The sequence below is a fragment of the Salminus brasiliensis genome, chromosome 16 (assembly GCF_030463535.1).
Source record: "Salminus brasiliensis chromosome 16, fSalBra1.hap2, whole genome shotgun sequence".
NCBI classification, from domain to species: Eukaryota; Metazoa; Chordata; class Actinopteri; order Characiformes; family Bryconidae; genus Salminus; species Salminus brasiliensis.
In genome coordinates this window covers 23902781-23915287 of record NC_132893.1, presented here as the reverse complement: position 1 = coordinate 23915287, position 12507 = coordinate 23902781, and the positions used below count along the sequence as shown (strand labels likewise).

General features: G+C 38.5%; 2 protein-coding genes across 2 annotated transcripts; one reads left to right on the top strand and one right to left on the bottom strand.

Moving 5' to 3' along the window:
• The first annotated feature begins 2313 nt into the window (after positions 1–2313).
• LOC140536875 (P2R1A-PPP2R2A-interacting phosphatase regulator 1) lies at positions 2314–8754 on the top strand. The gene is made up of 9 exons (XM_072658938.1): positions 2314–3121; positions 4634–4718; positions 4825–4881; positions 5029–5075; positions 5170–5227; positions 5487–5554; positions 6295–6350; positions 6475–6559; positions 6683–8754. The coding sequence occupies exons 1-9, from the start codon at positions 3027–3029 to the stop codon at positions 6798–6800; spliced, it is 669 nt and encodes a 222-aa protein (XP_072515039.1). The 5' UTR covers positions 2314–3026; the 3' UTR covers positions 6801–8754.
• A 427-nt stretch (positions 8755–9181) lies between these two features.
• Positions 9182–12505, bottom strand: bacc1 (BPTF associated chromatin complex component 1). The gene is made up of 6 exons (XM_072658940.1): positions 12162–12505; positions 11980–12074; positions 11296–11397; positions 10509–10732; positions 10301–10402; positions 9182–9796 (listed from the first exon to the last, which is right to left on the bottom strand). The coding sequence occupies exons 1-6, from the start codon at positions 12180–12182 to the stop codon at positions 9732–9734; spliced, it is 609 nt and encodes a 202-aa protein (XP_072515041.1). The 5' UTR covers positions 12183–12505; the 3' UTR covers positions 9182–9731.
• Between the last annotated feature and the right edge of the window lie 2 nt (positions 12506–12507).

Sequence of the window (12507 nt, the reverse complement as noted above, 5' to 3'; positions counted from 1 at the left end):
GGCATCGATTACAGACTCTTGGGTTTGATGCCACAAGAATTGCCACAAGAACTTTTTACCATTCTTCTCCGCAGGTCTTCTCAAGCTCTGTCAGGTTGGATGGGGAGTGTCAGTGGACAGACATTTCAGGTCTCTCCAGAGAATGGGTGCAAGTCAGGGCTCTGGCTCGGCCACTTAAGGGCACTGAGGCCAAAACATTTAATTGCACAGTCCTTTAGGGGCTTTAATGTCTTTTACTGAGCTCCTGTCTGGCCACTCTGCCATAAAGCCCAGATTGGTGGAGTGCTGCAGTGATGGTTGACCTTCTGGACGTTTCTCCCATCTGCACATTGGATCTTTGGAGTTCAGCCAGAGTGACCATTGGGTTCTTGGTCACCTCTCTTACCAAGGCCCTTCTCCCTCAGTTACTTGCTGCTGACCTGCAGGAGTATTTTATTTATACCTTACTCCTGGTCTGTGCCTCCACACAGGCGTGTTTCTGAGCTCTACAAGTAGTTCTTTCCTTCTCTTGGCTTGTTTTTTGCTCTTATATTTGCCATTATTTGTTATATTGTCAGCTGTGAGACCCTATATAGACAGAAATTACCACAGGTGGTCTCCAATCAGAAATGGGAGGCCCCGTGTAAGTGTCATAGCAAGGTCTTTACACTTATGTCCATGCGAAATGTTCGTTTTTTCATATAAATTGATGGGGTTTTGAGTGTAGATTGATCAGGGAAAACACAAGGCCTCAACAGAAAAAGTGAAAGAGTGAGACTGAGGATTTTCTGAATGCATTGTAGGGATCAAATTACTTACTTTAGTTTATGTAATTGTGAATTTTGTCATAAAAAAAAAAAAAAAAATATATATATATATATATATATATATATATATATATATTTATATATAAATATATACATTGGTTTTCAACAGTCCACAATGTATACACACACCAACGAGCCATAACATTGTGTAGGTCCCCCTTGTACTGTCAAAAACAGGGCATAAGACAGCATTAGCATTTTCAGTTTTTCACTTCTTCAGATGCTCATCAATGACCCCATCACAGTTTCACTGATTATCCTTCTTTGTAGTGCTTTTGGTGAACACTAACCACTGCATGCTGGGAACACCCCACAAGACCTGCTGTAGTCTAGACTTAAAACACACCAGCTTCAAGAACTGACTGTTCACGTTCTGCCTAATATATCCTTCCCCCTGACAGTGGTTTTAATGTCATGGCTGATCAGATAATTTATAAAACACTAAACCTTTGCTCTGTAGTTAAGTTTAACTTAAATAATGAGTCAGGTTTCCTGCCACTAATAGGATGCAATGAGATTGTTGATTAGATTGACCTGGAACAACGTGTCAATAAATACAAAAACAGGAAGCAGTGTTACTAATTCACAGCATGTAATGAATGTATGAGCAAAGATGGACCATCTGTCTTTCCTCTCCTTGTGCTGGCATATAGGGAGTCTTAGTAGTCTTTCAGTACATACATTCCAAAAGATTTAGCTCATGAGTCCAGCTTCTCAAGTAAATAACATCTTCAGGCTCAAATGAACCATAATTCCTCCCCCACAGACACAGCTGTGGAGTTCCACTGTTAAAGATTATTCATGTTGCATAAGAAAGGCCATAAGATCCCATATGAACACTTGGCACGACTTCCATATGCTAATGACAGACGCACTGCTGTGAATGTTCATAGGTTTCTTGTAGAAATTAACTTTAAATGAACCCAAACTCTACTGAACCTCTTGTTGTTAAGTGACTGCCCTGCTGTTCGGTTATGGCACAGCAGGCCATATTATTTTTTTCCCCTCATGTTCATTTGCATACAGGCCAGTTAACTCACTTTACTTCTGTACTGTTATTTGAGATTCTATGGAGCCTAAAATATTAAGGTAGAAGAAAATATTTAGGGAAACCATTCTCTCAATTTTCTTAACCGGTTTCTTAATTAAACAATTTCTCCTAATTATCTCAATTTATTAAGTAATTCTTAAAAATCTTTTTAAAAAATAATAATTAAACTCTCAGTTAAACTGAGAGAATTAATTATTTAAATCGAGGGAATCATTTATATAATAGAGGGAATAATTTATGAAATTGAGGGATCGTTGTAAGCCTCTACATATTATTTTGCGACCTTGACACTTTGGGGGCACCGTATTTTAACTGTAAAACAGAGGCGAGTACAGATTTCTTCACAAGGCTAAAGTCACAGAGGCAGAAGAGAAGCATGGCTGGAAGATCAAAGGTGTCCATTGCACTCGGTTCAATCTGCAGTTCCCTCTGTGTGCCTGAGCGGGGTGCTGTTGTTCCAGCAGAAAGACCATCACTATTTGGTTGCGGGTAATATTTTTTATTTTCAAAATTAATGAAAGACTGACAAACTTCTCGACTACCTTGAATCGCACGGCTCATCTGAAAAGCAAAGCTCGTGTTGTCCGAAAGAAGAATGCATCCACCTGGACAACTTATTACCGTGGATTTGGGCCACGGATCGCGTAACGGCGTTATTCGGCTGGTTTACAAAGTAGCAGGTAAACTTGAAAAATAGCTAGGTAGCTAACTAGCTAACCTCGGCTCTCATCAAATTTGCTGCGAATCACAACTGTCAGCTTTCTTTGCTCTAAGTTGATGTTTAGTGTGGGTTGAAGAGTTGAAAGAAAAGTTTGCTCGCAGCCCAAGTGACAAAACTAGTTGGAGCCAGTGTGTGCTGGCGGCTCTTCACACTAAACCTGTCGGAGCTGCTCCGTAAGTTCACTTCAGCGAGCCGCTGACTAAAAGGAGTTTTGACCAGCTGAGTCCCGCGTTCAACGCTTTTTCACTTCGGACAGAAATGCGACAGAGTGGAGACCACGGCATATAACGCCAGCGCATTTATCCGGACGGCTTTGCATTGGCTCGAACAGTTTGGCGTGCGGCCTGCTGGTCAGGCTTTCGCCGCGTTCGATTTGTGGCTCAAGCCGCAGTAGAGCGCGCTCGGCTCGGTCGCCTCTACCAGCCACACTCGGGTTCGCCGAAGAGCCATGGAGAGGATGGAGGTGGACCAGTGCGCAGGCGCAGCTGGCGGAGGCGGTGCTCTGCGACGGTCCAACAGCGCCCCCATGATCACTAACGTCAGGTGAGAGAACTACAACTGCATCCCACCGTGAATTCTGCTTTGGAGGAGTGTAACGATACACACCTTCTGAGATTAGACACGGGTCCGATTCTGAGGATTTTGAGTCGTTAAATGTCTTGGCAGTGCATGTTAGTTATTAAATAGTACAGAAACCTCATGCTGGTGGAGGTTATCGAATCCTCGCACAGGCTGGGGATAAATAATGCATAATAAATTCTTGTTACTTTTTACTGTATTTATGTTTGCTTTCATCTGTTCTAATTATATATGGTGATTTTTACAAGCAAAAGTGCACTTGTTTTCACAACAAATACATGGTTAATGTGCCAAGATCTGGCAAAAGCAAAATATAGAGATGTAAAAATTGTGAATACACCTGTAATTATCGCTAGCATTACAGAGAAATATTGTAACAAATATAGTAATATTTAGGACTAAAGCCCTGTGTACTCTAAACATCCTGGCTCTTCAACTCTTCAACTATCAGTTTAAAATATTGTTCAAATCAGTTTGATACTGTTAAGACAAGTGTACTGCATGTAATTATTAATTATGAAAAATATTGCTTACAGTTACACATACCATGGTGTATGACCTAACCATCAGTTCATCAGTGCATTTATGGAAATGCCCCTATCTATCTAAAAGAACTCATCACAAACATCATCACAATCCCTTCATTCTGTAAAACTGTCTCTCCCGTCCTCGAACAAAACTCAGCACCATGGGTGTGGACCATCTCAGGGCACCGCACACAATTGAGAGTTTTAAAAAGGGACTTTTAACTTAGGGAACTTCTAGTTTTTTAACTAGAGCCTATGATTCTTAATTTGATTTGGTGATTTTTAATGTTAGTGACACTTTTACTTTGTAGCTTGTTAAAATTGTTTAAAACATAAAGTGCATTATCAATCTAATGTATTATTACTATTGTTGACCTGCATAAAAACCCTTAGCAGACCCAGCTGGCAATGATTTTGGACCAGAAGGGCATAAGGAGAGGATCTAAGTGACTTTGAAAACAGGTTATTTATTGAAGCATGGATAGCAGGAGCTTCAGTCACATAGGCTGATCAACTGCTTTAATAACAACAGTGACTAAATGGCCTCTGCATTTCAATCTACAGGGAAACCATTAGTAAATAGGTTTAGAAATTATTAGTGCAAAGTTATTAACTGTAATGCTGACATTCTCAATGTTCATTTCTTTACTGTGTCATTCATCTTGAGTGGAAGTTGTTACACCCATAACAAGTGGTCATAGTGCAGTGTATTGCTAGTAAACATGCTACATGTTTTAGTGTATGCTGTACCCCAGATTGAACTCATGAGCCAAATAAAAAGCCTTTTACGAGTTGAACTTGTAATGTAAAGCTGGAGACGTCCTAGACTATGCCATGGACGGACCAGGATTGAGAGCCGCTGTCATACCATCTATCTAGGAGCTTGGATATGCATCAATATAGCTTGGGAACTGTATTGATTTATGTTTCTCTGTACTTTTCACGACAGTGATGGGATGACCGTATTCAGCTCTAACAGCTCGGCTCGGTATCGGCGGAGCAGTGTGTCCGTAAACCCGAGCTGCCCCTCCAGGGTGAGTGACTAACTGGAACATGTAACTGTTACAGGCTTTGAAATTAGGTATTGTTGTTGATGCTCCGTTGCAAAGAGAAAGTCACTGTTTGGGCTTTTTGTCACAGACCCTTCCTCTTTCTCCGTTCTCCTGGTCCAGCGAGAGGCCGGAGCACAGGCGGCAGGTGAGAATGAAATCTTCTGTATTGAGCACAACTGTTAACATTAGTCAGGGAAGGGGAAGGAACTTAAGGGTATTTTAAATTAAACTTGCTTTGAGACATCAGTTTTTATTGCACTGACACTGATTGCACTGGTGTTTTTCTATGTAGATGGAGAATATGGAACTCACTCTCAGAGGGAGTTTACAGAGATTAAGGTAACTGCATTTTACATTCATACGTGTAGAAAGACTTGACTTGAACGACCTGAACCCATTTTCTTTTTAAATATATCTCATCTTTTTCTTTTAGTGCCTCAGCTGCAGTCCCCTTACCACCTACTAGTAACTGGCATGAACATCTGTCACCAGTGAGTGTGAACTGGTTTGAGCAGTGTTAGATAATGTTTTTTAATATAACTATGTTGATTGATGGGACATGGTTCTGCAATATATATGCATGTGTATTATGATCTGATTAGTCAGTGTCTTTATTGTTGATATTGTAATTATTTGCTTTTGTTATTGTTAAACTCAGCACACTTACTGTACATTGTATGTATTTTTATACTTATAAATGGCCAGTAAATAAACCGAACTGATAAAACTCTCCCTTCCTCTGTTTCTCAGGGATTCCATCCCCAGGACTCTGGCGTCACTCCTAATTCTTCACCTAGTCCAACAAGAAGGTTCAGAGGGTAAATCTCATTGTGCTAAAAAGTTAATGAACTCCTGTATTTGGCTTCGTTCACACTACAAGCCAACAAACAAATTGTTCAGTTATGATGTTTTTTCTTAGATCTGATCTTTTGATTTGACTTTTTACATTTGAGTGGATAAGTAATCCACATCTGCCTTTAAAGTAATAGGTTGGTGAAAAATAAAGTGAACATGATTTATCACTCACAGCAGTCAGTGATCTAAGAGAAGGCAGGTTAATGTAGTTTGTTACTCCTCGGTACCCCAAAATCGTCTGTAAATCTGAATAAACATGTTTTTACGTTTCGATTTAAAAAAAAATGGTCTTTATAGACTACTTTGTTATACCGTGTTCTAAACCACACTAATGATGACCTGGATGCATTTTGAGGCTTTTTGTTCATGTATTTACAAAGATTAATTTGACAATGTGAGTCCAATGTTATCATTGTCAGCCTAGCATCTCCCCTTGTAAACTAAAGAAGCAAACATGTCTTACCAAAACATCTGTAGGTGATGAATCAAGTTCATGAAACAATGGGTTCTACAGGGACTGAGTCTCAAATAGGTGCAGAAGCCCTTATTTTCATGACCTTTGTTGTGCACTACACAGGGAGTAAGAAATTCAGCCTGTTTAAGTAGCAGCGAAAGCTGTTGTGATATATAAAATAGCATGCAGAAGTATTGTCATATTTTCATGCAAAATAGAAACATTTCTAATATTTCATATTTCTGATAGGGGGTCAGTGAGTCCTGCTGTTAGATGGCCTGTGGTTGCACCGTTAAAACGAAAAGGTAGGATGTGGTAGGATATATATATATATATATGTATATATATGTATATGTATATGTAATATTTTGATTGATCTTTATTAATTAGTGATTTTATTAAATGGTTGGTTTGTGACCTACCATTCAGGTGGAGTTGAATCTGATGGCCCCCCTAAAAAACTTTTTGTTGCTGGAGTTGCAGATCCTGCCCACATAACTAGCTGTACTGTCAGGTGAGGCTAGAATTTTTGTTTTTCAAATGTATTTTCTAAAATCACAGAAAGGTTCAATGGAAACCCCTTTAGAAATGAGGTTGAAGCACCAAAAGAAATTATTTCTCTCCTTGCTCTTTACAGTGTTTCCCAGTCCGTGGATTCTTCCTCAGGAGCCGTGCCCATATGTTCAAGCCCTCAGAGCAGCCCGCTTTCACTTTCCCCTCCACCACCCTTCACCTCCCATCACCCCAGCATCTAAACTAACAACATTGAGCCTATCAACTCAGCATCTTCAAGACCATAGCCTAGCCTATTTGAGTCCTGGACTGGAAAAAGAGGTTGGTTGGACTACCAGAGTAAGAAAAACAAGGTCTCTATCTTCACTGCTTCTCATGCTTCCAGCTCTCTTTCAGTAACCTTGTGTTATAATCAGTTCTTCACTATTACAAGGTGCTATTGAGAAGTGTGTTTTGTTTTCTCCACAACGTCTGAAGAAAACATCTGAAAGGACTTTTGAAAATTGAAGAAAGCTTGATCTATAATTGAAGAGGAGAGCTGAAGACAAAATATTCAAATGTGCCAGTGTCAGGCACTGTACTGTCCATCATGTAACTTGTTAATAGTTTATTTGCGCCAAGGCAAGGATCTGTGGTCCCTTACAAAGTGTATCTTTTTGCATTTGCCTGTTTTGAGCATGCAAATAGACAAGACTTTGTTTTTCGCCTTCTTTAGCTTTATTTTTAAGCAGTGGCAGAACACCTTTTCTTAATGTCTGCAACTATTGACGCGCTCCAAAGAGGTCTTCCAGAATGTAACTATTCACATTTGAAATACACAGTGTTAGACATCTAGCTAGAAGGATTCTGAGATTAGTCGGCTAATAAGGCCACATTGCTGTTTATATGTATACTCAGTATAATTGTTTTTTCTTTTCTTTAAAAGTCTTGTTTTTAATAGTCCTTTTTATGATTTCTGATAATTTTCATAGTTTTTTCATAAAAAGAACCTTTCATGGACTGACACTGAGTGGATTCCGTTCTGAAAACCAGGGTCAGCTTGTTCTTCAGATGACAGTATATGGGTACCATAATTGAGGATAAATATAGCACTTTGCTCAGATATTCCACTTTAAAAATGAACATGTGACCAGAGCATTTTCGCACCACATGAAAGCCAAAAGCATTTACCAGCATTTGCCATATGTATTTTAATGCTGCATTAATGTAGCCCCTTGTGACCCTTAGCTTACAAACTGCGTGAAAAAAAAAGACAAGCTGCATGTGTAACGAATGTATAATAATTCTCCTTTGTATGTAAAACATGGCTTAATTTGATGGATATCATTTTTTTTGTATTTTGTTTGCACAGTGTTGGACATTATCAATGTTAATCAGTCTTGCTGTTACGTGAATGGGATCATATTTACATTTGTTGGTTAATTTGAGTGTGAGTAAGGAAGATTGAATGTACAGACTAACAGATGTACAGTATTTTTGACTGCAGATGTCTACAGAGACCTGCGCTTTAATGCTTGCAGAGCTCCCTCAGCAGGAATATGGCTGTTGCGGGTCTATTCATGCACAGCAGACAGTGCCCACAGCACTTCACTTCTATCGGAATTTCAGTCCAAAAATGTTGGTCATGTTATGATTCCGATGAGCTCAATGGGCAAAATGTTCGCAAAGAAAGGAAGGAACTTTTTCAGCAATTTGTAAAAATGTAATGGCCTTTATTTTTTTTATTTTTATTTTTTTTTTTTTGCATTTCTGAGCTTTATTGCTGGTACAATGAAACGCCTTGTTGAGTAATTCCAAAGACATTTGCATATGTTGTCACGTCCAGTCTCTAGTATGTTTAGTGTGATTTATCAAAGATTATCAGTGCTTAACTATGTGGGGTCTTCAAGAGGAATGTGCAATATAGACTGAAATACACCACAGAATAGGAGAGTTCAAGTTTTGAAGTAATTCCTGACTTTCTGTATAGTTTCTCCTGATTTTTTTTCCCATTTCAGCCAACGTACTGTTCTAGTTGAATCTCTTGTTTTAAGAAGGCACAAATGATCACAGTTTAGTTCTGTGAAAGTAGCTTTTAGTAACCTGGACTTCTTGTTTGAGTAGAAGACCAGACATCATTTGGACAAACTCAGAATACTGTGTTTGAGTTTTTTTAACTTTTGGTTTGTATACTTCATATATTTTTGTTTTTTTTTTACTCTCTTAAACGAGAGGGCGTTTCCCAAGAGTCACAAGTATTCTTTAAAAAAGAAAGATAAAAGGAAGAAGGGATGAGCTTTAATTTGATTTTTGAGCGTTACAAAGTTGGTTAAGATGTCAGTTGGAAGGCCATCGACAAGGCTGACGTTTGCAAGCACATAGAACATTCTACGATATGGCAGACTGTGGCTCTTGCCTCTTGTGTTCGAGATGTAAATATGTTCCGGTTGCCACAAAGAAAAGATAATGTATTTTTATGGAACTGTAATATAAAACAGAGGTAGCATTCCCTCTGAATATCACAGACCGTACCTGGTAAATTCTGTACCTGGTAAATTCTCATTTCTAGTGGATAAGAAGTGCTGTTTTAAAATGTACATTACATTGTATATAAAGATGACCATGACAATAAAAGAATACCGTATTTAAAAAAATGGGGCTTTATTTGATGATAAATTACAGGTCAGGGTTCATTTTCTCCAAAAGCTTCACATGATAAAGACCATCATTACAAGGCAAGTCACTATAGCAGTATGTATAACTGACCTCTATTTGAATTGTTGCTCAAATGGTAGAACCTGTATGAAAAAACTATATATACACAGTCACATCTCTGAGAAAATAAACATTTAAAAATATAATACAAAAGCACAACTACAAAACTACTGTATCTTAAATTTGAGCATCTATGGGTGTTTTGCAAAGCAAGATTTCTCACTAAGTCAAGCTACCCAACAAAAAAAAACAAAAACAAGAGGTCAGAACAATTTTATATTTAAACTAAGTTTGTGAGAATAGCCGTCACAGTCTTCTGGATCCAAGGAGTGGATCCAATTATCCTGAACTCCATAAACTTCTGTAACTACAGAAGTGGTCAGAGCCTCACTAACTGAGCCAATACATATCCGAGTAAATACATATCTGTACATCCACATGCAGTGTTGATCCTTTCCAGCAGAAGCTGTCATTGACACTTATCGTGAGAGTAGAGGCAGATCGCCAGAGTTCATTATGAGACTGGAATCCAAACTGAGACTTTCTAAAGAAAACACACACAACCAGTGTCAAACAATAATACAGATAAGATAATAAGATGCACCTTCGACTATAGAGTAATTATGGCAATATAGCAATTATATAATTCAATGACTAAAAAAAAAAAAAAAAAAAAAAGTCAACTGGTAGGTGCTTCAGTTTCTTAATACATTAAAACAACATTTTCCTAGCTGGAAATGTGGTTTATGTTTGGTTAATGACTGTTAGGGCCCTGTTCAGAGCCCTCTTTGGTGTTATGTTAAGGAAAGAAAACAGCACAAAACAGTCCAATCTAATCCAAAAGAATGTGTAAGATATTCATAGAATATGATTATTCAGGAAGGGTGGATTAATTATGTTTATTAACTTGAATATAGTTTGATTCTGTTCTAACTATTGTGAAATTGTAAGTTGTATCAATTTCATGGAGTACTTTTCAGTAGTATTCAATCAATGGATCAATTTTATGCATAGTTCACTCTGTAGCAGGATGTGTGCCTTATCTTACCTTGATCAAAGTTAGGCTTTTTGGTAGAACCCTCTCCAAGTCCTTCAATAGCCACCAAGTCGCTATTGACATCTGAGTCATTCAGCGCGCTGAGTGTAACATCTGATGCAGAGGACCACCACACAGTCAAATCAATAACTGTTCAGTTAGAATGGAAATAAATGCACTTTAAGTGAAATAACTCAATGTGTCATTTTACACTAGTCACCTGCAGTTTTGGCTTTCTTGATTGTGGATGGCAAAGAGGAAGCACTCTGCAGGCCTGACGTCACAACAACTTGTGACGTTGGAACGGAAATAATGGCCGATGCCATTGGTGCTGCTGTAGTTGCCATGGTGGTTTTCTTTACTGTTTTTTTAGGGGGCTCTATTGATAGAGGAACCCTGTTGTCCTCATAGAGCTTCCTCTTCACTGTGCTCTTAATCTGAGCACTGTGCACAGAGAAAAAGAGAGAGTTATTAATAATGCATCAGAAATTAAACTACCTTCTTACTGGACTTAAAAATATGTCCATTGTCAAAGACAACACTGGTGGAGCTACAGGGATTACAGATGACATTCAAACTGAAGCATCTATAACAGAACAGAACAGCACAAGATTCAACTTAAGGGAAAGCTTTTATGGACTGAGACTGAGTTTATGATTTCTGCCAACTAACAGACATTGGTATAGTTTCATACAGGTGTGGAAAGACACCTTGAGGAAGTGCTGGCACCCTCTCCTCCCAACTTAGTTGTTGTTAAAGTTTAAAAAGATTTATTATAAATATAAGCATATAAGGGGGAAATAATAATAAAATAAATAAATGTAGGATATGGCCCTTTATTTAAGATAACCTCTTGTGAGTCTAAAGCTGTACTCTTTAAAATTGTGATAAATCAATTAATGAACTGATGAATCGTTTTCTGATTTTTTTGTTTAAAAACTACTTTTCAAACATACTTTTATGTGGTGGGGAACAAAAAAATAAGGACAAATTGTGCTAACACTTACACTGTTCGTTCCTTAATGACTGAGCTGATGTTGTTCAAATCGTCCCCAAAGCGCCTCACAGCCGACCGCAGCATCTCAATTTCAGTCTCTGTCCATTTAGCTCTAGAAAGGAGTGTGGAGAAGGAAGCAAGAAACATCAACCAAATTAGGATCAAACAATGATCGCAATAAAGTTTGCGATCATTGAGGGGGGTGCATATATGTATATGTGTGTGTGTGTGTGTGTTAAATTACAATACATTTTCCATATATTTAGAGACCATTCATTTACTAAATCGTTCGCAAAACCTAATAGTATTTCTTCTGTTATGTTTCTAAAAATTCATTTTCTACCTTAATACTTTAGACGCTCTGTAAAAATGCAATAAATCCTACTCTATACAAGTTTCAAGTTTCAGGTTTAATTGTCATTTGCACAACATGTCAGGACATTTATGCATTAAAATGCTTGTGGTGAGGCTCAGGTTGATGCTCTACAGGAGGACAAAACTATATACATACTAATACAACATACAGAATATACAAAGACAGGAGGGATCTGTAGAAAGTCTTTGATATGTACATTTATGAGACAGGTATAGTCTAATACTGCAGTAGACACTGCAGTTCTAGTTTTGATACACTTTTTGATACTGTACAGAATTTGTGACATCGTTGTAATAAAGGTGACGAACTCCTTCTTACCCTGCAGGAGAGGAATCAGCTACCGGGTGCAGCTGCATGGTCAGTTCCCCCAGTTTGCTAAAAGCAGCGCCTGCGGCCGAGAAGATTTCACCCACCTAATTCACACAGGCAGCCAAAGTTACTAACCAATCATATTACAAAAATATATGTGCCATCCATCACACCTCAACCCCTCATCTTACCTTAGTGGAAGCTGAAGTCATCCTACACTTGTAGTAAGAGCTGAGAGATGACACCAAAACACAAAACACCACTGACTGAGCCCACTTAGCTCCGCCACTAAATTAGCTAGCTAGCTTACTTAGCTAGACAACGTCTGTCTGCTCCAACGACCAAAAAAACACAGTGTAAATTCAAGTTATTTTTGAAGCTCAAATCCCACTGGCTTACTGAACAACCCAGCCCAGAATAATACGGCAAATATGATACTTTCCCCCCCTTAGCAAGATGAATGAATATTTCATAAACAGTTAGCAAGGCTGCTAACTGATCTAGGAGCTGCGAGCCCGTAATGCACCGCGGGAGAGT

Bases quoted from the DNA above. Each gene is read 5' to 3' on its own strand.
- LOC140536875 (XM_072658938.1), top strand. From the start codon at position 3,027: ATGGAGAGGATGGAGGTGGACCAGTGCGCAGGCGCAGCTGGCGGAGGC. The intron at 3,122-4,633 runs GTGAGAGAACTA...TTTTCACGACAG, and splicing joins CCCATGATCACTAACGTCAG to TGATGGGATGACCGTATTCA. The intron at 4,719-4,824 runs GTGAGTGACTAA...TTTTTGTCACAG, and splicing joins ACCCGAGCTGCCCCTCCAGG to ACCCTTCCTCTTTCTCCGTT.
- bacc1 (XM_072658940.1), bottom strand. From the start codon at position 12,182: ATGACTTCAGCTTCCACTAAG. The intron at 11,398-11,979 runs GTAAGAAGGAGT...ACTCCTTTCTAG, and splicing joins GCTGATTCCTCTCCTGCAGG to AGCTAAATGGACAGAGACTG. The intron at 10,733-11,295 runs GTAAGTGTTAGC...CTCTGTGCACAG, and splicing joins GTCATTAAGGAACGAACAGT to TGCTCAGATTAAGAGCACAG.